This window comes from Neopelma chrysocephalum, unplaced genomic scaffold (assembly GCF_003984885.1).
Source record: "Neopelma chrysocephalum unplaced genomic scaffold, ASM398488v2 Primary Assembly neopelma1_24, whole genome shotgun sequence".
NCBI classification, from domain to species: Eukaryota; Metazoa; Chordata; class Aves; order Passeriformes; family Pipridae; genus Neopelma; species Neopelma chrysocephalum.
In genome coordinates, this window is record NW_020897693.1 from 29,372,656 (window position 1) to 29,397,136 (window position 24,481).

Genomic DNA, 24,481 nt, shown 5'->3' on the forward strand with positions numbered 1-24,481 from the left:
CAAGGAAGGCTGTCTCTGGAGATGTGCTACCTCGGGCAGAGGCAAGCAAACTCGAAATTATTTTTCCTTGATGACTTTATTTATAGCTAGCTGGCTGGTTTTGAAACTTCAGTCCTTTCACGTACTCGATCTGAGTGCGGCTCAGCTGCTTTCATCCGAGCTGTTCCAGTTACCTCCATGAAACTTCAGTGCGAGAGCAAACACCGCTCCTGCGGCTTTTTGTTCGGGGGCGGGGAAAGGTGGAAAACGCCGTTGTCCGCCGGGTTAAAGCACAGGCAGTTCCCGCATGGCCGCTCCCTGCGCACCTGGCGCGGCCGGGCCGGGCCCGCCCCCCGCGCAGGGGCCGCCACGTGTCCCGGCGGCTGCGCAGGCGGCGGGCGGGGCGGCGCGGCCGGAACGGCGGGCGGGAAGATGGCGGCCGGTATCCGGGAGAAGCAGACAGGTGAGCGCCGGCCGCGGTCCCCGCCGTGCGGCGCCTTCCTGGGGCTCGGGGCAGGGAGGGAGCCGGGTCAGCCGCACGCTGCCGCCGGGGGCGCCTGCCTGTCTCCCTGCGCGGCGGGGTGTGGGCGCCGCCTCGCTTCCGCTGGGCGTTCCCACCCCCTCGCCCAGCTTGGGTCTCCCGGCAAGGGGGTGGCGGCCCCTCCACCGCCCTCTCCCTCGGCGGCAGCTGGGACGCCGCTCCGCCGCCTCTGCCCGGGGGCCTCGAGCCGCGGCTTTCGCCGAGGGGCCCCGGCCCCCCTGTGGCCCCCGGGCCCCGACTGTAGGTGCCGCCGGGGTGTGGAAGGCGCCCCCGGGGAGGAACTTGAGCGGGCCCGGGAAGGGAACGGTGTCTTCTGCCACGACCGTGGATGCGCACCCTCCGTCTTGGCTTCCTCCTGCCCGTGAGAAGGATCAACGGGAAATAGCGTTAAATAAAGCTGCTGTTGTGATGCTCGTGTTAAGACAATACTACGTACTGACCGTCAAGAAATTCGGAACACGAGATTAACAACTAATGATGCAGGTTTTCTGTGAGTAAAGGGTTTGTTATTCAGTCCCTTCTTACAGATTGCTGAGTCCTTAATTGACTCTTTAATCTCTGTAGAGCCTTGAATATACTCCTAAAGCATAGAGGATGTCGACTCCACAGTCCTCTCTACTTCCCTTGCTTGCCAAAGTTGAAAGTAGTTTGAGCTGTAATCCTGTCACTTTCTCCTTGACAACTGCGGTATCTTTGGTGGTATAGACGATTCTGGATGCATTTATTTAGCATGAAATGTTTAAAGTCATCTGCCTAAAAAAGTCAGTCTCTGTGTGTGCCTTAAGTATTGACTAGTATGCTCCATCTTTTTGTACCAGGAGTCCTTTCTGCAATCTCATTCCTGTGTCCGTCTACCATTGACAGTGCTACTTGATGTTCCTTTCCAATCCTTTGCTTTTCTTCTCTTTGCTACCTGTCTAATAAAGCCCATTTCTTTGCGCTTATGTTCTGTACAGCTTTATTCTTTTCTATTGTGCTTCACCATGTTCATGGAGTGGGTTGGGTTAAGGATCATCTAGTTCCAGCCCCCTCCCTGCTCTCAGCAGGGACACCTTCTGCTCAAAGCCCCATCCAACCTGGCCTTGAACACTTCCAGGCATGGGGCATCCACATCTTCTCTGAATAACCAGTTCTAGTGCCTCACCATCCTCATAAGGAAGAATTTCTACCTTATATCTAATCTAAACCTACTCTCTTTCAGTTTAAGGCCATTCCCCCTTGTCCTATCACTACAAGCCCTTGTGAAAAGTCCCTCTCCAGCATTGTTCTAACCTGCCTTAGGTACTGGAAGGCTGCTGTAAGGTCTCCCCAAAGCTTTCTCTTCTCCTGGCTGAACAAACCCAACTCCCTCTGTCTGTGTTTGTAGGAAAGGTATTCCAGCCTCCAGATCATTTTGGTGGCTCTTTTCTGGACTTGATTCAACAGGTCCATATCCAGAGCTGGATGCAGTGTTCCAGGTGAGGTCTCACCAGAGCAGAGTAGAGGGGCAGAATCCCCTCTCTTGCCCTGCTGGCCACACTGCTTTTGATGCAGCCCAGGATATAGTTGGCTTTCTGGGCTGCAAGTGCACATTGCCAGCTCATCCACCAACACCCCCAGGTCCTTCTGCTCAGGGTTGCTCTAAATCTGTTCCCTGCCCAGCCTGTATTTGTGCTTGGGATTGCCCCAACCTAGCTGCGGGACCTTGCACTTGGCTTTGTTAAATTTCGTGAGGTTTGCACAGTCCTACCTCTCAGGCCTGTCAAGGTCCCTCTAGAAGGCATCCCTTCGCTCCAGCTTAGTGAGGAGGAATTTCTTCACAGAATGGATTGTTAAACATTGGAACAACTGCCTGGGGAGATGGCGAAGTCACTATCCCTGGAGGTGTTCAAGAAACAACTGAACGTGGCAATTGTGCCATGGTTTAGTTGACAAGGTGGCGATCAGTCAGCAGTTGGACTTGATGGTCTTAGGGGTCTTTTCCAACCTAAATAATTCTGTGATTCTGTGACCTCATCACGCAGCTTGATGTCATTGGCAAACCTGCTGAGGGGACACTCAGTCCATTTGCTGACAATTGTTACTTGATTATTTCAGTCAGCCTTTACCACTGAACCTATATTGTCTTTTCTTGTATCTTTTGTAAGGAGATAGATTCAGGGACTAAAAGATACATGGAAAAAGGGAAAGATTTATTATCATTTAGTGTTTGTATTACCACATATGTACACCATCTGTTGTGACCTTTATCCTGGTTCATAACTAGTCAAAGCATATCATTGCGCAAGCACAGTAAAAATATGATCCTTGCCCCAGGGAACATTCAGCATAAAAGTAAATGAAATGGCAATATCAGTACAAAAAAAGAAACTCAGAGACTTGCTGAATGTTTATCTTGATTGTCACAGCACATAACTAGTCTGATTACTGTCTTCCTTCACAGAGGGCTTATGCTAAGTTTTACTTTAGATGATAAACTGCAAAGCAGCTGTTTCAGCTCCAGTAGTACCAAAATACATAACCATGGAGCTTTAAAAAAATTGCTCATAATGGCTGAAGATGTCACCAGTGGTAAGGGACCAAAGAATCCAGGAGCAGTCTGTAATCAACTTTCAGGACTGCTCCATGGTGTTTAAAAAAGAAGAAAATAAAAAAGTATGAAGGAAGTGGAATGCTGGTTTCCAGGGAGACTCAGCACTCACTGCTAGCTTAGATTTTCCCACATTCACGTTTCACTGCTAGTAATGTGATTTGAAAGGACAGCAGTACCCAGGAGGAAGCAGGGACAGGCTGCGAAAGAAAAATTCGGAAACATTGCCTGGGCGTGAATAGATGGTGTTAGGAAAGCCAAAGTTCAAGTGAAGTTGAACGGTGCGGCTAATGCCTAGAGAAATGAGAAAGTGCTTCTGCTGCAACACTAGTAGCAAAAATGTGAATAAGAAAAAACGTTGGGTCATTGCTAAATGGAGCTGGTCATTTAGTGGTGATAGGCACAGTTAAGGTTGAGGAACACAATGCTGCCTTTGCCTCAGTCTTCACCAACAGTCTTCCAGCCTTTGTGTCACTTCAGAGTCAATCATGGAGTGAGTCCTATTGGAAAATACTTCTCATCACATGAAGGAAAAGGCAGACGTGGATCTATGTATGGTAAATCATGTCTGACCAACCTAATTGCCTTCAGTGAGAAAATGACTGGACTTGTAGGCAGTGGGACAGTAGTGTGTCATTTACCTTGACGTCAGCAAGGCTTTTGATGTTGTGTTCTTGTATCCAGGTTAGGATGTTACGGACTGAATGGATGAGCAACTAGATAAATAAAGCAAAAAGGCTGGATGATCAGGCTCAGAGGGTTGTGATTAATCAAACGTAATGTACCTAGAGGCTAGTAACAACTGGAGCACCGCATGAGTATATTCTGTGACCTCTCCTATTTAAAATCTCTTACTTCCTGGAGGAAGTGTCAGAGTGTACTCTGATTAAGTGTGCAAGTGACAGCAAACTAGGGGAATCTGTTCTACTTGAGGGCAGAGCTGCCACTCAGAGGCACCTGTATGGGCAAGAGGAATAGGCCATCAGAGATCTTACGGAATTTAACAATGACAAATGTAAATTCCTGCACCTAGAAAGGAAGAACCCCTTGCAACATACAGGCAACAGTGTTTTGTCAGACTAGAGAGCAGTCTGGGTTTGCCAGACTGATTGATGGAGAGCAGCTGCCGAAAAGGCCTGCAAGCGGTCTCAGTGGACGGCGAGCTGAACGTGAGCCCACAGTGAACCCTGCATAGCAGCATCCTGGGCCGTGTTCACGGGAGCACAGCCAGTAGATGGAGGGGAGTGATTATCTCCCCTGCCCAGCTCCAGGAGATGGTGTCTAGATGCTGCATCCAGTTTGTGACTACAGTGCAGGAAAGCCATCCAGCAGTTGGAGGGAGTCAGCAGGGACTACCAGGGTTATCGGGGGCTTGAGCAGTGAGGCAAGGCTGTAGCAGTAGGGCTTGCTCTGCCTGGAGAAAAGGTGGCTTCAGGGGGGACCAAACAGCAACTCCCCAATACCTGTGGGCAGCACTGAGAAGATGGAGCCAGGCTCCTTTGAACTGGTGTACAGCAGTACGGTGAGGGACAACTGGCATAAATTACATAACATAAATGAGATGTTCAAACTGGATATAAGGAAAAACTTTTTCCCCACAAGGACAGTCAGTGCCACAGGTTGCACAGTGTGTTTGTAGGATATCCACCCCTGGGGACTTGTCTGGATAAAGCCCTGAACAGCCTGGCCTAGCCTCACAGATGACCCTGCTTGAGCAGCAGGTTGCACTGGAGGTTTCCCAAGGTCCTCTCCTGCCTAACCTGTCCTGTGATACTGTAAATCCCAGGGAACTGCACTGAGTATGCTCACAGGCTTCATTCAGCCAGAGTCAGAAGTTAACTGTTTCTACTGCTTTCTATTTATGAGCAAAGTGATATACATTGCTCTGATTTTCCTCTTTGCAAAACCTTGTGATAATTTTGGTTATGAGTTTGAAGAGAATAGCCACTAATTTATAATGATGCAAATAGTGCTTTGCTGTTAGTCAAAGATGGGAGAGCAGCACATAGTGTGTTGTTTAATCAGGTAACTGAGGAAAGACTCATTACTTAATAGATTTATACATTAGTAGGTGAAGGAATCTGCTTTGGTTTCTGTGTTGAATGGCAAGTTACATGAAAGTTCATTCCTGTTTCAAAGAGTTTTCCTGCTGCAAATTAAGGATATTTTTGTAACCCTTGAAGCAGCAATTTCCTCTTATGACTTCTCAAAATGTTTTAAAATGTGTATCAGTTTTAGTCAGGCATAAAGGTATTTTTTGTTTGTGTGTATAGTGTTGTTCCAGTGGAGTAGGAAAAGCAGATCAGGGAATAAAGCAAACTAGTTCCTACTGTCTAGAATGCACCTTAAGGAAGATACTGGACTTATTTTTAAGGCAAACGATGTCATATAGCCTGTATAACTAAGAAGAGTTAATGTTTTGGAACTTGCTTATTTTCCTTTTGCAGTGTCTTCTGGACTCCATAAATTCTATCTGACATAAGCCACTTGTCAGTCAAAGCTGTATAAAAGTAATGAAAATTTGATTTGTTGCCTTTATATTTTATGATGGTTTTCCTCTCAAATGAAATGTATAATAAAACACTACTAATGTGTTTAATCACTGTTGTTGAAGTGTAAAGAGAGTAATTTGTCTTTGTTTTCCAGTGGCTTTGAAACGTATGCTGAACTTCAATGTCCCTCCTGTTAAAAACAGCACGGGAGAACCAGTATGGAAGGTAAGAACTATTTGAAAGGAATATGAGAATTTTATAGTGTTCAGAAAAGTTCAGATTTGCAAATTTTAACTAACTCGAGTTCATCTTCCCTATGTTATTAACTTGTACAAAATATTTTTTCCTGTATTATAAATATACAGAATTTATTATCAGAACTGCTGAGAAAAATTCATATGTTGGTTGCTTGATGACTGAAGGACTAGATGACTAACTGATTCTTTAGGCAATATTTTACTGAGTAACTGAGGAGGATATTTTTGAAATATACTTAGATCTCATTCATACCATTGGCAGAAGCTTGCATGATACCTTATAGGTAAACTCAAAGTCAGAAAGAAGCCCATACAAAGGGAAGAACTATTGTTAACCTTGAACAAGCTGAGCTCAAGCTACCTTTATTACCTTTAAAATGTAACTTGTAGTTCATGAGAAGATGTTGCTACTACAAAGCAACATATATTCTGTCTCTTCATCTGTTGTCTTTTTTCACTAATTCCTCTCTGCGTCTCCTGCTGTTTTCTCCCAAATGCAGTCAAAAAAACTCTGCACGTACAATAACAAATTTCTGACAGCAGACTTGTTTGTCAAGACAGTTTGCAGGAGATAGACGTGATGGTTCTTTTTCCCCCTTTTGTGACTGAGTTTCTTTTTGGTTTTTTATATTTTATTTATTCATAAACACAAATGGAAGTCTGTGACAAATTAATGATTTATTATAAATTGGTAGATGTTTAAGTACTTTTCAGGTTAGGGTAGTAGTTTCCTAAACCTGAATTGCTGCATCCACTGTATCCTATATTCTGCAGTATCCACTTTTTACAGCACTTTATAAGATGATGTGTATCTGTTTCAGGTTCTCATTTATGACAGATTTGGCCAAGATATAATCTCACCTTTGCTGTCAGTGAAAGAGCTGAGAGATATGGGGATCACTTTACATCTGTAAGTGTTTTTTTAAAATTTTGATTTTTTTCTAAAGAGAACTTTATTTAATATTCCTGCAAATCATGAACAAAACAGTGAAAAATAACTACTAAAGTTTATATCCTGACTTGTTCCTAAAATCTGATGGCATTATTCAGAATCAGGGAGTGGAGAGAGAGTTCCAAACACTGTTCAGTAGAATTTCTTGCTAAGTACACAAGGCCCCTGTTCGAAAATTACCGAAGAGGTATTCTTTTGGAATCTGTCTTTACAAATGCCTCTGTAATCATATATGTTAAAATTATATTGACACAAACTGTTTCATGGGACTGTGTATGTTTTCTGCTTGTCTTTTTACACAAAGAATTTAGTTGTCTGCTGTCAAACATATGGAATCTTTAAGTATTATTTTAAGACATTTCCCATTTCTCTTTCCCCAGATTACATTTACTTAGTTCATTGTCCTTCCTTAGCTGTGGTAATAATCATGAAGAAACTTTGAAGATACATTTATTTTTTCAAAATTTGATAAACTTTTGCTAAGTGAAGGCTAGAAATAGAAGCACGATTTAACATGTTAACACATTAGCAGATATGTGAGAAAAACTTCTAAGAACCTTACCTTTAAGCAGGAAAGGCAAGTTTAATAGAATGAGATATGCAGAGTTTTTTTATTATGTCAACAGTTTGCATGTGAACTTTGTGGATGCAGTATTTTAGCTTCCTCTGAATGGATAATCTATTTTTGAAGATTTCTAAAGCCTTTTCTCAAGCTTTGTATAAACTTCGGAGACATCTGTTAATATATTCAGCCAAAAATTATACAACTGTGATTTTTCGCTTTTCATGTCTCATTCTTGCTAAAAATATAGCTAAATATAGGGCAACATTTATCTGTACAAATAAAAAATTTCTTTAACTTTTTTAATTTTACACATATCAGAGAAGCAGCACATTAAAGATGGATTTTTTGTTCCTGTCAGGCTTTTGCATTCAGATCGGGATGCTATTCCAGATGTTCCAGCTGTTTACTTTGTAATGCCAACAGAAGAAAATATTGACAGAATGTGCCAGGTAACTTGGATGCTTAATGTTTCAGATGAGTGGACACAACAGAGTATGTGAAGTAATTGTGCAGTCACTGGAATGTGACTGTTCTATATATAATTCTTGTGTATGTCTAAACACCTTTGCTGACATTTTTTACACATAAGCACATATTTGTCATAAAAATATTACCCGAAACGTTTACATGCAAAACTTCCATTTCCCAGAAAATAGAAGGGTAAATATGTCTTATGTGTTTCAGAGAGGGAGTTTAGGGAGTGAAAAGACAAGAGGCAGTGGGTACAAACATTCCATTTAAACATAAGAAAAAGCTTTTTTAATGAGTGTAGACAAACGCTGGAACAGATTGCCTGGAGAGTCTGTGGAGTCTCCATCCTTGGAGATGTTTTAAACCTGACTGGACACAATTCTGAGCCACCTGTACTGTTTGACGCTGCTTTGAGTGGGAGGCTTGGGTTAGGCTAATCTCAGTTTTTTACATTCTCTGGGAGGAGATGGAAGGTTGATATCTTTGCCAAAGGAAAAAAAAGAGCAAAGGGTAATTTTGGTCAGCGGTAAGGTGTGGAATAGTGATTGCTGTCTTTTAGATTAAATTTCATTTCCTGTTTTTTTGCAGTTCTGTGTTAGTTTGTTTATATCTGGATATGTAATCAAAACACTGTACAGACTGTATGAACAGACAGCCAAGCACTTATGAAAATTCAGTTTGACTGTGGATAGTTACAACACCACATAGTAAAAGTATGGATTTTTTTTTTTAATTAGTCAGAAATATATTAGTACTTTTTCAGGAAAAGGGTTGTGCTTTTCCTTTTTTTTTAGGATCTTCGAAACCAGCTCTATGAATCTTATTATTTAAACTTTATTTCTGCCATTTCGAGAAGTAAACTGGAAGATATTGCAAATGCTGCTATAGGTGCTAATGCAGTAACTCAAGTGGCTAAGGTAAGAAAGTCTTCCAGTCCCTAATGTTAACACCATTACAGGTGTTATTGCATTCTTACTGTCAGGCATCCTTGGGAAAAAAAGGGAATCTACAGTAATCTCATTAATGTAGCTTAGTACCATACGTCAGCTTAGTCAAAAGTCCAAGTGCTGCAAGACTTTTGTGCTAAATGACAAGAGGTTTCAGAATATTCCTGATCTCATCAGCTAATGGAGTGCCTTCAGTGCATATATGTTGAGGTGGCGTTTTAGCTCCTAAATACACAAAAAGAGCAGTATGAGTGCAGTTGTCATTTTAAATAATATTTCATACATACACACTCTTATGAGTATACTCCCATACCTTTCTGATTTAAAGGCAGGTGTTAAGTATTTACTCTTTTGTTGAATGCCTGTACCAAAACTTGTAAATTAAGTTATTATTTTCATATATAATTAAATACCTTTGCTTTTTCTCACTCCAGTTAGTACTACTGGCATCATACAAAGAACCTGTTGTGGAATGAAATTAACTCTACTTGTGTTGTTTAAGCCTTAGATCCTCAGCAGGAGTAAGTTGGTGTAGCAGTGTAAACTAACTTCCTTAAATCTGTTTTTCTGTTGTGATATCTCATGAATAGTTTATTCCATAGAGAGATTTAATTTTTTTCCTGAATGTATGGGTACGTTACAGAAAAATTAGAATTCATGAGCTGTAATGTTGTATTGTTCAGATAGTGCCCTCTTCCCTTTCTCCTGCCCGAGAGCTTAGTGCTGCTTACTTGTAGTCCTTCATGTTCACAAAAAATGAACCTATAATATTGAAATGTCCTCCACATGTGTTTTTTAGTGATATTTGGCTACTAAAAATTTGTCCACAGAAACAGTTGAACTGTTCTGGCACTTTTCAGTGCTCTAATATTTTGTATTAATCACTCAATCCTTACACAGGCTTTTTAATTAATAAATTATATCTTGCATTTCTTTCTTTTAATAGGCATTTCTGTGAAATGTTGAAAATTAGGTAGCAGTAAATCACAGGTTTTTTTATGCTTCACTCTGGACTATTCTGACCATTATTCCTTAATTTCTAGGTGTTTGATCAATATCTTAATTTTATTACTTTAGAAGATGACATGTTTGTATTGTGTAACCAAAACAAAGAACTTGTTTCATATCGTGGTAAGTAAAATTTATATAAAAATTTTACCAGAATGTCTGAATTTGAAATTTACTTTTGAAGTTGTATCTAATAACCAGAAGTGATTTTATTTTGCTTTGATCTGGTAGAGATGAGAAGTCTTTGTATGCCTAACATTTAGCGGTGAGATTTTTCTCCTCTCTTGCGCAATTTCCAAAGTCAATACCTTTCTTTAAAACTGGATCTGTAATACTCGGTTGTGTCTCACACTGGGGATTGATTCCATTTGCAGAATGAAGGGCATTTTTGTTTGAAAAGGAGACTTTAATTTTTTTCACTAAAAACTGCTGTTAAGAGTTTTAATAATAGTTGTGTGATGTGTTCATGTGTATGTAAAGACTGGTTCTCATAAGATTCCTTATGCTAACAAGGAGTCTGAATTAAGATGACTGAAAATGTTTCGCACCCATCAGTTTCTGTCTGGCTTGTTTTCCTCTCTTGGGCCGCTGAAATTTGCCACGCTATGTTTAAACCAGTCTGAAAGTTTGCAGTTTCCAAAAGCTGATCGAACAGAAATCTGATCTCCCATAGAGAGTGATGAGTTTTCCAACAGAGCACTGATACAATCTGTCTCATTGTGTGAATTCTAGATCTGACACAGAGAGGCAGTGGGAGTGCAGGGGTGAGGAAGAAGTGGTCTTTTTTGCCTTTGGAGAAAAACCCTAGCAGGAAACTGCCAGTTTGTAATAGTTTCATAATCTACATAAGTCAAAGTAAATCTGAGGGTAATGAAAGACAGCTGCTGTTCTTGCAGCAGCAGTGCCATGTGTGGCCATTAACGTAGCTGAATGTGTGAACTAAGAATAAATATAATAAAACAGGTTAATTTTCAGAAACCTGATTTCCTGTCTGTAAGACTATGTTTACAGAGAGGTAATGTTCAGGACAAATAAGCATGATAAAATTCTTCAGTTATGTGAAAGGCTTTCATAGACAGAAAAGACACAAAAGATTCTCTCTGTTTAGTAATGGACAAGAAGTAATGAGTTTAAATTGCAACAAGAAAGTTTCTGATCTGATATTAGAAGCATTTTCTAACATTAAAGGTAGTGAAATATTACCATAGATTACCTATAAATGTTATGGTATTTTCATGACTGGGAATCTTTCTGAATTAGTTTATATACGGTAATTGCATGGGTTTAACTCATCTTTGGGCAAGAGGACTAAGCAGATAAACCCTTAGGCTCTCTCTGGTTCTGTTTTTCTGTGACTGTGTAGAAGGAGAGTATATGGGTAATATTAGTATAAAGTCGATGTTTGAGGCATCCTGTTTTATGCTATGCAAATGCTTCTTTACCATTCTCTACCATTTTGTTGAATTTTGCGAAACAACAACAAAATGTAGGAAACCTAAGCTTACCTCTATATAATAAATGCATTCCCCCTAAGCTTGCTACAGCAGAGAGAGAGGAACATATAGAAAACATGATAGAACATTTTACTGAAAGGTTATTAATGGAGTTTCTCAAAGGTTGACTTAACAAGCAGTAATACTGAATATCTGCATTGATTGCTATGGTACAAGAAACAAATGTGCTCATGAAATGCATGGTACACAAAATTAGAAGGCACTGACAGTATGCAGATTACTGGACCATCATAAATGAGTACTTTTTAAAACTAGAAAATGCAAGAGAGTAAAAATAAGATTATTTCCCCTCTGTAAACTGGGAGACCACTGGTTGGAGGTAACTATACCTAGAATGATAAGAATTATAGCCCTAGTTAATTTCAAAGCTTTGTCATTACAGAAAAATACAGATAGTGGGAACAGTCTGCTTTTCTTGGTGCTGATGTTTCAGAAGCTTGAAACTTCTATTGCTGCTGTCATCCTAACAGCCAAAGGCAAAACTTTGGCTTGTTAAGTATAGTTGCTGATAGAAATTGCCAATATAATCCATCTCCCCTTAGAGGAGAAAAGTTGAGGGGAAAAAAAGCACCTTTAAAGTTACAGAATGGTTATGGCTGGCCATGCATAAATTTAGGATGGAAAGCATATTAATGTTTAGAGCTTTGAAATTCATTTTTGAAGAAAGAGGAAAAGACAGGTAATTATGTGAGGAATTTTAAAGGTAAAATAAAGCAAACAAGGGTGGAATTTATGGCATGAATCCTGAGATAGTACTTGCCTTGAGATCTGTGATAAGATTTGGTTTGATGTTTCCTGTTGGCTGTTCTATTCTTGTCAGTGTTAGTTATTTAAGAGAAATGTTGCTACGTGTCTCCTCTTCTGACCTAAATGTGTGAGGGAAATCTCTCTTATCTGTCATATGAAATGTTTTATAACTTGGTAATAATCCCTAATCTAGAGACTGACAGTAAATTTGTTGCAAAAAAAAAAGAATCTCCATTACAAGAGGTGGGATTTAGAATTTTTAAATATAGATAACTGCATACTATAATTCTCTTTAAATTGCACAGGTAATTTTTTGAGGATTTTTTCCTGAAAAATGTTTTCCAAGTGGATGGCCATTTCTCTTCTATAACATGTGGTTTCCTAGGAAGTATTTAGTAATGTAGTACTGACACAATCCAAAAGTTAAAGTATGCAGTCAGAGAGAGTTGGAAACAATTATGTAGTGTTTGACCTCAGACAGTAAGCAATAATTTTCTCCCAATTTTTTTCCCAAAAAAAGGGAGCAGAAACTAGTATATGTGCTAAGAGGGGCATTTCATGATTTAATCTCTTCTGCAACAAAAGCTGTTGACTATTAACAGCTCTCAGGTAAGAAAAGGATTGTTTTCTCTGTATGAAAGTGGCATAACCTTGCTTAACCCTATTCTTAACTCTTTCCCTTACTATTTTAGCCATTAACCGACCAGATATAACAGACACAGAAATGGAAACAATAATGGACACTATTGTTGATAGTCTCTTCTGTTTTTTTGTTACACTTGGTAAGTTTCCAAATTCTAGCATATTTTCCATATTCAGTGAGACAACTAGAAGTTTAGTGATTTAATATAGAAAGGCAGAATTAAATCTGTGACCAAAATCTCAATAATTCACAGGGTGGGATAATGATCTTTCTCAAATTATTGCTTTAAATCACTGCAAAGTCCAGTAAAGGCTGTCCCTTCGTGGAAGTTGCATCTTAGTCTTCAGTACCAATGGAAGAAGAATATTGAAATGCAAAGATTTGGAATTACTTTTTTTACAAGATCCTAGTTTGCAATAAAGATAGTAGTACTTTGAGTTTGGACTTGTAGCTCTCAAAAGAAACCAAACTCAAAGAAATAGAAGAAAAAAACTCACACAAACTCTGCAAAAATCTAACTGAAATACTCAAGGAATAGGAAGGTACATTAATTTTACTTATTTTATTGTGAGTTTTCTTGATACTTAGCTCATACATTTTTCATAGTGATGATGTTTAATCTAAGTTCTAACTGAATTTGGTCAGTCTGAGATAGCTTTCCTACAAGGGGAGCTTGGGATTGCTATGGGGCAGTGTGTTCAGTAGAGATTCTCTTGGACCTGTTCAGTTCTTTCAAGTGTTAGTGTGATACAAATTGAATGTCTTTTACTCAGTCACTTAAACTCTATGGTTTTGGAATTTTCATATTTGTGTAGGTAAGTGAGAAACAGTAGCTAAATATTTTGAAATCTGAAAGCCAATGGAAAATGTGCTTTTGAAAATAGCATTACCCTGAAGTGATGGATATATTGTGGTGGTGGTGATATAATACTTCCTGTTGTTTTCAGGGGACTTCTAACCTTTTGAAAATAACTTTTAATGCTTCTTTGTGAGATACTTTGTCCCCTCCACAATACATTAGCTATTTTTCTAGTGTGCACTGTATTTCTCATTGTCTTGTATAAGGTATTCACTTACTTTTGTAAAACTTTAATATTTCTATATAGTATTTGTTTCATAGATAAAGACTGCAAGAGCAAAATTTGAAGTAAGTTTGCATTTATCTCAGAATGTTAGTGAAATTTGTTTATGAAAAGTATACTGATTTATAATCTGAAAATTATAATGCATGTAGAAGTCAATATATCTTTTATTAGGCGCTATTCCTATAATCAGATGCTCAAGAGGAACTGCAGCTGAAATGGTGGCAGTGGTAAGAACTGTTTTTCTAAGCACCTATCACTGATTTAAAACTTTCCTAACGCTATGTTTAGTTTTCTCAATACTAGACAGAGATCTAGTGTTATTGTATCCTTTTCCTTATGAAGGAAATAAAACTGGAAAGGAGATACATCCATTTTCCTTTCTGATTTCAATTCCATGGAACTCTTCTGTAGAAATTGGGATGCTATGGAATGAGATGATTGGAAACTTAAATATGAATAATCAATCCTAATCTAGAGTTTATCAAGATTTTCTGACATTATGATTAAGATACATCTACACAGTTTAAAAAGTGGCTGTCTGGCCTTGTGTTTTTCTGTGCGTCTTGGTAAGAAATTTTTATCTATCTTACTGGGAAATCCCATAAGTACAAGACATTTTTAGTAAATCAGACTAATCTGACATTGAACTTGATCACCAAATAGGGATGAAATGACCAAACTAAATCACAATGAACAATATGTACAGCACTGTCTTCATTAGGGGTCACTGTGCTTCACTTCTTCCATCTTCTTCACATCTTTATCAGTGAAGCCATGATACTGATTAAACCTAAGCATTCAGTGTGCATGCATTCATATTGAGGATAATCTCATTTTTATGAAACACTTGTGTGGCAGTATCTGACAGCCCAATTTGCTGCTTCTGCTTCTTGGTGCCTCCTACTGGTATTTTCTGTTTGCATGTTTAGGGAAAGGTAATTGTGCTGATTGTCTGGGAAGAGATTAGTGGACGTAAAGGAAATATCTTCAGTGTAGTCCTGGATATAAATACAAATGCTGGAGGGAGAAAATAGAATTAAGATTTCTTTCTTTCCCATGTGCAGTGGACCTAGTCTTCCTGCAGCTAAAACTTTTATAAACTACAAAAACAGCACAATAAATCTTTTAGTGTTGATCAGATAAAGAGGTTAGGAAACCACTGTTTTGTTAAAAGTGGTTTTGTTTTTTCCTCTCCTCAGAAATTGGATAAGAAGCTCAGAGAGAATCTAAGAGATGCCAGAAACAGTCTTTTTACAGGCGACACACTTGGAGCTGGGCAGTTCAGGTATTGTGTTAGTAATAACTATGTATTTTTATTTTTCATATTTCAGTTGTCTGAAATCTCTCATTAGGATAAGTCACCACTGTACTGAAAACTGTATTTACAAGAATTTGTTTCAATATTAAAACAATTTATATACTCTTAAGGGAGTTTTTTAGTCTCTTAATAACCCATTCTAAAACTTTTATAGCTAATAAATGTACGGTCCTAGGGCAGTAAGTCGAAAATAATCTAACGAACCAGTTAATTTTGTTCCCTCTCTAAACCAAGCTTATGCAAATACGCTGTTTACAGAACTTGAATGTCTGAACATATCTGTTAGCAACCTTTAGTCCATTAAAAGAAAGAAAGACCCATTTTCTTATTTGTGCACAGTGTTACCAGTTGTAGTTATGTCAAAAGCAAGTGTTTCTCAGCTGATCCCTACATATACCGGAAGGGAACTGCTTCAGGACTACCACTTGGATAATTAGATGTTTAAGGTCTGTTAAGTCATGACCATTTGAATCCTTTGTGGATGCTTGCATGCATCTGATAATGTGTTCTCAGTAGCGTACCTCTGTGCTGTTATCCCCAGATAGTTGAATATTCCACAAGCTGCCTTAGGAAAGTGTGTTATGGGAGTTTATACTGTACATGAAAAGGTGAGACATGTATTGGCAAGACTGTAGCTGAAGGAAACTGTTATTATATCCTAACTGGATATAAAACAGTCTTTTATATGAAATTAAGAGCAAAATTTGGATAAAAGGCACAAAAAAATCAAGGGTGGCAAAATGGAATGAAAGGAGGGGGAACAGTTGTGAAATACCATTTCCCTCATTTTCATGGGAGCTGCATTGTAACCACTGCTTTTCCTTCAGTGGCTGTTTTCCTGATAGTATAGCATCATTACCCTCAAAATTAAAATGCAAGGAAAGGGAAACATTGGAAACTTCAACCAATTAAATGGGTTCAGGTCTTTGGTTTTCAGAATCATTAAGGTGACTAAGGTTCTTGAGATTATATATTGAAGTGAAAATACTTTCTGCAAGGAAATCCAGACCATGGAATTTACATGCTTTTACTATGTGCAAATATACTTCAGCTGGCATGTTTACTGTAGGGATAATGTCCTTGAGGGAAATGGTGATAATAATTTTCTGTCAGTTCACAGTCTTCCTGTCTTTACTATGGATTTTTCATGTAGCCATAACCCAAGACCTTTAGGCATGAATGCATTCTTTTATCACAAAATCGAGTATTGATAGAATTACTACAGTGCATCTCAGAAGTTCATAATTTTTTTTTCACAGACTTTATGTCCAAGCAAAGAGAAAAATTAAATTAAAAACTCTTGGAAGAGAGATTTTATATTTGAGGTTCATAATGGGGATTAAGGTCGAATATTACCCAGTCAGACAATTGTTTGGAACTCAAATGTGTATCCACACAAAGATGTATTAGTTAATACCTAAAAGGCTAGTTGCTGTTCAGTGTTTTGACTTCTGTTCAATATTGATATATTGGTAATTTCACTTAGTACAAAATAAAATAATCTTTTTATCATTACTAAGATTTGATTCCTGGAATTTCTGGCAGTGATCAGCCCCAGTGACTTTGGAGGAGGCTAGAGGAGCTCAGCAGTAGGCATTTCTGCTTTTAATTTGAAATATGATGTAGAAGGTGGCTGATATCACTCAGGATGTTACGGGGGTGTTTTAATCATGTTTAAAGAAGTACTAACACAGTGTCATCTTTTCAGCTTTCAAAGGCCCCTATTAGTCCTTGTTGACAGAAACATAGATTTAGCAACTCCTCTACATCATACTTGGACATACCAAGCTTTAGTGCATGATGTTCTGGTAAGGATAAATCTGATTTTTTTACCAAAACTATTCTTTCACTCAGTTTGTTCTTAATACCACATTCTCTCTTGATTCAAATCTGTTTTGTCTGTTTTATTTGGAAGTTATTTTAGTAAAAAACACTTGGAATATTTTCTCTAAAAGGTTTACTTAGCAATAATTTCTAAAATATTTAAAAAGTTGAAATCTTGATATCTTCAAAAGATAGATAATTCAGCAATCCTGGCCTTTTCGTCAGTAGTTCATAATCTTTATGTGATGTAATATCCAAAATCCATTAGGTGCAATTCAGTTTTTTAAAAAAATAAATGCTTTTAATGTAGTTTTTAACCAATTTTGGTTTTACTTTGAATTTCTAAAAACATATTTTCCTGTTTTTCTCCACAAGGTGGTGTAAGTGTTCAATACAGAGATGCCAAGGGGTATATAACCCTACTGGAGGAATCTCAAATAGATTTTGTAAATAATTTTTTGAAATTCGTATAGCCTTAAACTGCCTTTATTTCCTCAAGTTTATTTTGTAATACCAGTAGTAGAAATGTACTTGAATGAAAACTAATACTGCTTACCTAAGATTTATGCATTTTGTGTATAGGTATGGAGTAAATAAAAAATAATAAGAGTAATTAGTATCTGGAGGCTTTTTTATACTGAGAGTTTCTCATGAAAATCATTTCAATATCTGGCTTTGAGAAGTATTTGGAGTTTATTTTTGAGACCATTAGAGGAATACATGAAATATGCACGTGCATATGTGTGTTTGTATACAGGGTTGATTGTGAACTTGTCATGTGAAAGATGTTTGGTTCCCTGATCATCCCGCAGAACTGTATGGTCATACATAGAGTGCTGTCCAGAAACTTGTATTGCTACAATGAAAATATTTCAGCACTAATGGGATGTTTTAGGACACTTGTAAATTCTATTTTATGTGATTAGTTCGTTCTGACAAGTGCCTTTCTCTTAACTTAAAGGGTGCTTTTTACAGATAGAGAATTTTTGGCCTAGTTTCTTTAGGGAAGGCATATGAGAAAAGAACAGTTTGCACTGAGCCAATAACTGGCTAGAGACTTGTCAGTAGAAGTGCTGAATTTCTACAGGTTTTTTTTTAAAATAGTAAAGAGTAGGGTATGGAAACCCAAATTACAATTTTTACAGGTGTAAATGCTATTGCACAAGGTCTGTGCTAATTTCAGTTTGTCACCTGCTAATCATTTAATCAGCAAATGCTCACTTGCTCAGTATTAAAACCATGTGAAGCTCCATCTATTTGACTCCAGCTAATCTGCCACGTAGAGAAGGTAGTGTTGGGTGGCCTTAAGCATGTGTTGGGATAGGACTTCAGTGCATCAAGTTGCAGAATGATCATATACTGGAAACTGAGGACAACTAGTACTACAAATATGCTGGGGTATCAGAATAACGATAGAAGAATGATTCAAGGATTGTTGGATATTTGTCTGTACTGCATCAGGCTTCAGTAGTTTCTCTGGAACAACTTGTTAGATGTTGCATCTTATTTTTGGCTGAGCAGATAGGATTATGAATTTGTTTAGTGAAATTGTAACCAAGTTGTCTAGGACTCCATGGAAAGGGCAAAAGTTTAATTTAAAAACCAGTCAAGGTATTCACCTTAAAGGCAAGCTTGCCAGGGTCTTCATGCACCGGGCATAATATTTCATGAAAGAACTGCAGTAGCATTTTAAGAGCCCATGAATTGTAACCAAGATGCTGATTATGTGAGCTGTGCTTTCAAACAAATTGTTTTTCACTTAAGGTCTCAGTTACAATAGACCAGGAATTCTGTGCGGTGTTGAACTGTATGCTAACCCAGGCACAAGGTTGAGTGCTGCATCTGTTTAGTTTATAACTGTGGTATTTCTACACATAAACAGGCTCATGAGAAGAGATTCCTATTTCTAAATAAAAAAAACTTTCAGGAATGGGCACAGAAAAATGGGAGGTATGGATAGAAAGTCTTATAAGGACAAAATGAGGAGTTAAAAGGAGGAACACTAATCAATAAGAATTATTTTGGGAATATTCCTTGTAAATGCCAAAACTAACTTGAAAACTCAGGTCACTGGTGAGTTAAATTGAGCCAAAACATAGATCTTCATTAAAAATTACAGCTAAATTTGCAATCAAATAAATTTTTTCCCTTCAAGTTTTTATTGAATATATGTACTTGAAAAGTACTTTTCTTTTGCTAAAACATTAAACACATCTTGTAAGATGAGGTTTGTGCTCATTGACTGCATGACTTTTCTTTGAGTATCTGCTTCTACTAGTTTTACTTCTAGCTAGTTTTATTTCTATTCTGGCATGGATCATTTGTAGTAATTTATTTTAAGTCTTTGCCAAGGGATAACTAGAAAAATTTTAAAATTTTATTTGACAGTTTCACTTACAGTGATCTGTTTCTGTATACTTTAATGAACATAATAAAGTGGGGTTTTATTTCTGGAAAAAACACCTGTTCTAAAAGGTTCATGACAGATTCTGTATAGCTGAAGATTTTATTCTCTTTATCGTTGTTTGCCAAGCAAATGACACCTTTGAAATTTCTATGTTCATGCATCTGTGGAAGAAGAAAAACTGTATGGAGAAACAGCAGCTTTTTTGCAAACTTTTGCTTTATCATGCATTCACTATTTCACTAGTGTTTAAAAAAATTAGGGAAAGAGCTGTGAACGTGTAGCTAAGTAGTCTTCACAGTAAATAATGCTGTTGCTGTTGTCCTGAGCTTCTTGGCAGCTTTGATACATTTGTTATCCTTGTGTAAGTGAACTTCAGCCTTAGAAACACTTTTTGTCTGCAACACGGGCACCTTTATGCTTTAGTTTTGGATGATTATTAGAGCACAGTTTTTGCTAAATAACATGTTTTCTGTGCAGAAAACTGAAGTTCAGTGTCAGGAGATTGCTCACGTGTGAGACAATCAAATGTCTTTGCTTAATATTTGGTGCTTGTTGGGTGTATTTTTAAGTAACTGTGAATAGTTTTGGAGTTCTTGTATTGCTGTTGTTATTATCTAGTTAGCTAGTAAACTGTTTTCTGCCCTCTTATGAAGTTCTAATAAATAGCTGTGTTAATATTTTTTTAGAAAATATTCTAGAAGATATTGGTTGAGTGTGAAAGACTGAATAATTAAAAACTGTCAAATATTTACATAAGATTCCTCTTTATTTTAGGATTTCCATTTGAATAGAGTTAACTTGGAAGAATCAATAGGAATGGAAAGTTCTCCAGCAGGTGCTAGACCTAAGAAAAAAAATAAGAAGTCCTATGATTTAACTGCATCTGATAAATTCTGGCAAAAGCATAAGGGCAGGTAAGCTGTGTAGGTACACAGTTTATAATAATTTAGTCAAAACAAATTCTAAGTATTCTTCATATTATGATAGTTCTATTTTTAAGCTTATTTGAAAATACTTTATAAGTTTGGAGGGGTTTTTTAAGATGTGTTGGGTCTGGCTGAGATGGAGTTCATTTTCTGCACAGCAGCCCTTACAGTGCTGTGCTTTGCATTGGTAGCTAGAAAGGTGTTGGTAACATGCCAGTGTTTTGGCTACTGCTGAGCAGTGCTGGCACAGCATCAAGGCTGTCTCTCCAACATCACCCCTCACCACTAGTCTGGGGATAGGCAAGATGTTGGGAGGGTACGTAGTCAGGAAAGCTGACCCAAACTGACCAAAGAGATATTCTGTAACATATGATGTCTGTTCAGCAATAAAAGCTAAGAGAAAGGAGGAGGAAGGGCAGGGCATTCGATTTTTTTTTTACAATGTTTGTCTTCTGGAGCAACCACTCTGTCTACTGAAGCCTCTCTTCCTGGGAAGTGGCCAGACATTGCTGCTAGTGGACAGTAGAGAACAAAATCTTCTGTTTTCCTTTGCTTTCACACACAATCTTTGATTTTTTCTACTGCCTATATCTTGAGCCATGAGTTTGGGGTTTTTTCCATCTTATTTTCTGCTTGCCCAGTCCTGCTGAGAGGAGTGGCTTGACCCAACCCTCGAACCAGGGTCAACCAACCACATCATTGTCAATATTTGTTGTCCATGTTAATTGTATATGAGCTTTTTGTCACAGAGCTCAAAAATGTTCATACCAAAATTGCATAAAATTATCGAAAACAGTGAATTTATCTTCAAAAGTTTAAGTAAACCTACAGTGAAATGTCATTTTCACTGATTTGATACTGGTGCATAATTTGTGTACTGTTATTTCCAAAAAGGTTTTTGTGGTCTGGTTCTAGTGTTTCAATGTGTTATTTAACTGAGCCTAATGCAAAGTATTGCATTAGTCCTTTTCCAGAGGTAGCTGAGTCTGTTCAGCAAGAACTGGAATCTTACAGAGCCCAAGAAGATGAAGTCAAAAGACTTAAAAGTATCATGGTAAGTTTATCACCTCTATGTGCTCTATGTAAAGCATTATAGGACTTTTATAGATGCTTAGCACACCCTGTCATCCCACACACAAAAATTGTCAGTGCATGCTGAATTTTAGGCATAATACAATCTTAAAAGTAGAACTAGAAGTACCGTATTTCATGAGAAGGTTCAATTTCTTGTGTTTAATGGTGTTGCAGTTATATAATTTCCATATTAACTGAAAAACACTATCTAGACGTTAATCCTGTTGTGCAAAAATAGATTCTAAATTTATTGACTCTATATGCATGTGTGATATTTGTACTTATTATGACTGGTTTTATTCCTCTTTTCAAACCCTTCCTCAAAACCCAGGGTATAGAAGGGGAGGATGAAGGAGCAATAAGTATGCTTTCAGATAATACAGCTAAGCTAACTTCAGCTGTCAGGTAAGTGATCATTAATGCATTATTGTTTAACTAACTGGGAACTATTTCTAATTTTTTCTGTCATTGCACTTTTAATATTCTTTGAAATAAATAGCTTTAAACGTAGGCTATTCAGCTCAACAGTGTAGTTTAAATGTTTTATAATTCTGGTAAAGTTAAATGCAAGATAAGTGTTTGCACATGTAACTTCCACAATATGAGCCATCTACACATGGCTCTGCATTCTTTCATTAAGAAAATTGTTAGTGAAATCCACTTCTTGAAGTATCTTCTTGCTTTGCATAGTGTGTAATTAATTACATTTTGATTCATGTAGTTACTATAATATCTGTTCACAAGATTATAGTTATTAACAACTCTGCATGAGAAATTTAGTCTCCTGCTTTTGGAGACCTAGCCACCATGGATGACAGTGTAAGTCTGAGATTTAGACTTGTTTCTCATTGTAAATTTGTTTTTCATTCCCCTGATGCCTTGGAGAAGGGAGATGTTTAGTTTGCTGCCTTTTACTAAGACCCAGTCAGAAGGAAGAAGAAACAATAATTATTGTGAGGATAGATGGGGTGATATGCCCAGTGTACTGTGGAATCCAGTGTGCCTGCATTAGTTAGTTGTCTCTTAGGGAGTTTCAAAAGTTGTTTTGTATGCTATGCCTAGTTAGGATTTGATTGGAATTATAAAGGATGTGTGATGGATCAGACAGTTTCCAAAAAGCAAGCAGATATTTCCATGCTTCCTATAAACTGAGTAAGACACTGAGTATCCAGGGTGCTTTTGGATGTGAAAATGTATAGATCCCAAGCAGTCTTTTATAAATGTGATTGCCAAGTGCCAGCAGTGGAAATCATGTAGATCATAACACCTTAAATAACAATTTTTCTACAAAGTAAATTTAACCATTCTGTTTCCCATTTCGCAAAAGAAAATATTTCAGTCACAAATCCTGCATAGAGAATTATGTTCTATGCAGAAGCACCTGTGAGAAATTTCAGGACATCCAGAGGTTCTGTATTTATTTGACAGATGTTATTATTTAATATAATTTTATAATTATTTGACAAAGTTTGATATTTTTACAGGTATTATTATTTGGTGGATACTGGCACTTCTATATGTACCAGAAATGAGCTAAATGTAGTAGATTATTTGTTTAGGTTAGCAGGGCATGTATCTGTTGTTGGTCACAAGCTTTCAGTGGAAATATTGAATTACCTTTTATGTATATTTTTTGCTAGTCAAGGTCAAAAACCTAGTTTACTACATTACATGTGACTTATGTCTTTATGTTATTCTATTATGGTTATGAGAATCATTATCTCTGTACTTTGTAATTTCTTAGTTCCAATCCTATTCTATAATTTTAGATTTTAATAATCTTTAGAGATTCCTTCCAACCCAGAAAGTTCTATGATTCTATAATTCTTTTTGTACCTACTGTATACAATTCACAATTCAACTAATAGTGCAAATGGGCAGGTTAGTTTGTATTTAATCTCTTCAGCTCTCTTCCAGAACTTCTGGAAAAGAAGAGGCTCATTGATCTTCATACAAATGTTGCAACAGCTGTTTTGGAGCACATAAAGGTATGGTTGCTCTCCAATTTCAGTTTTCTATTAGTACTGCTCCTTAACTGGAGGAATATGCTTGAGCTGGTGAAGATAAGAAAGTGAGTCTTCTCAATTGTGCTACCTTTTCAGAAATTCCTGTGTAACATTACTTGAAGGGCGACAGAGAATGAATTTTGAATGCCTCTGCATGGAAAATGAAGACATACCCATTCTTTTCTTATCAGAATTTACTAGTATCCTCTCAGTCTTTTTTAATGGTGGCCACAACTGCTGTTGTGGGTTGAAATCTTTCTAAAATAAGTTTCTGATGGAAGTGTTTTGTTTATTTTAGAGATGTGTCATGGCAAGTCATGACTTCAGTCTAAGCAATTTTTTGTGCTCTGTATCTGTTTACCAGAAGGGCACTGTTGACTCCTCACCAACGAAAATAATACCCAGAGGTGTGGCAATTATGGCACAAGTTACTGAAGTGGTCTTTCCAGCAGGGTCTGTGTTAGATGTCTTGTGCATAATTTAAGCACTTCAGAAGGATGCTTGTTCTCTTTTCTGTTTAAGTATGCTGCTCTTGTGTCAGAGACCTCACAGAGTGTTTAGTATCAAGTGAAGAACATGGTTACTGCCAGGATAACTTGGAAAATGGATCTGTTTTCACAGTATGAGAACAGAAATTATAGATGAGGCTTTCAGAAACACTGAAATTCTGTTTTTGGAAGGTGGTTCAAGCACCAAGTTTCACTGAAAATCAATAATTAGAAAATTTTACTCCAAGCTGTTTATAATTCATGGAAGGCAATGTGTTTTTAAGCTAGCTTTAACATTTGTAAAGGGCATAAGATCTGTCCTCAGTTATTACTGCTACTGAATTTTTTAAAGTACAATATATGAACAAAGGATTCATTCTGAAACTTAAAGAATAAATTAATTTTACGTATTTTTAAAGTTGGGGAAGAGATATTAGCGTGTCTCTCTGTTTAGTTTATTATTATGGGGCCAGTTTATGTGCTTTTGCAGTATTAGGCTTGTAAATTTTCATATCTGACAATTTTAAAGCAGTACATCAATACCCTTGAAAAAGTAGAAGTCAACAATGTCAGTATTTTGATGCCTTGATGTAAATTCACTTTTCTAAGAAGATACTGACATGGTAATGGCAGGCCTACACCAGTAGTGTTTTATATATTTTATTTGT

General features: G+C 37.5%; 1 protein-coding gene across 3 annotated transcripts in view; it reads left to right on the plus strand.

Moving 5' to 3' along the window:
- Positions 1 to 381: 381 nt before the first annotated feature.
- Positions 382 to 24,481, plus strand: part of SCFD1 (sec1 family domain containing 1) — a 52,250-nt gene continuing 28,150 nt past the window's right edge. For 2 of the 3 annotated variants that reach the window (XM_027709428.1, XM_027709432.1), the window contains exons 1-14: positions 382 to 442; positions 5,736 to 5,806; positions 6,660 to 6,748; positions 7,714 to 7,804; positions 8,621 to 8,743; positions 9,817 to 9,904; positions 12,735 to 12,824; positions 13,942 to 13,997; positions 14,970 to 15,055; positions 16,797 to 16,896; positions 20,094 to 20,233; positions 21,209 to 21,299; positions 21,651 to 21,724; positions 23,226 to 23,307. In XM_027709428.1, coding sequence (XP_027565229.1) covers positions 412 to 442; positions 5,736 to 5,806; positions 6,660 to 6,748; positions 7,714 to 7,804; positions 8,621 to 8,743; positions 9,817 to 9,904; positions 12,735 to 12,824; positions 13,942 to 13,997; positions 14,970 to 15,055; positions 16,797 to 16,896; positions 20,094 to 20,233; positions 21,209 to 21,299; positions 21,651 to 21,724; positions 23,226 to 23,307 — 1,212 coding nt within the window. In that variant the 5' untranslated portion in view covers positions 382 to 411. Of the gene's footprint in view, positions 443 to 866; positions 1,011 to 5,735; positions 5,807 to 6,659; positions 6,749 to 7,713; positions 7,805 to 8,620; positions 8,744 to 9,816; positions 9,905 to 12,734; positions 12,825 to 13,941; positions 13,998 to 14,969; positions 15,056 to 16,796; positions 16,897 to 20,093; positions 20,234 to 21,208; positions 21,300 to 21,650; positions 21,725 to 23,225; positions 23,308 to 24,481 lie in introns of those variants that run through there. The other variant, XM_027709438.1, reaches the window with a different exon arrangement.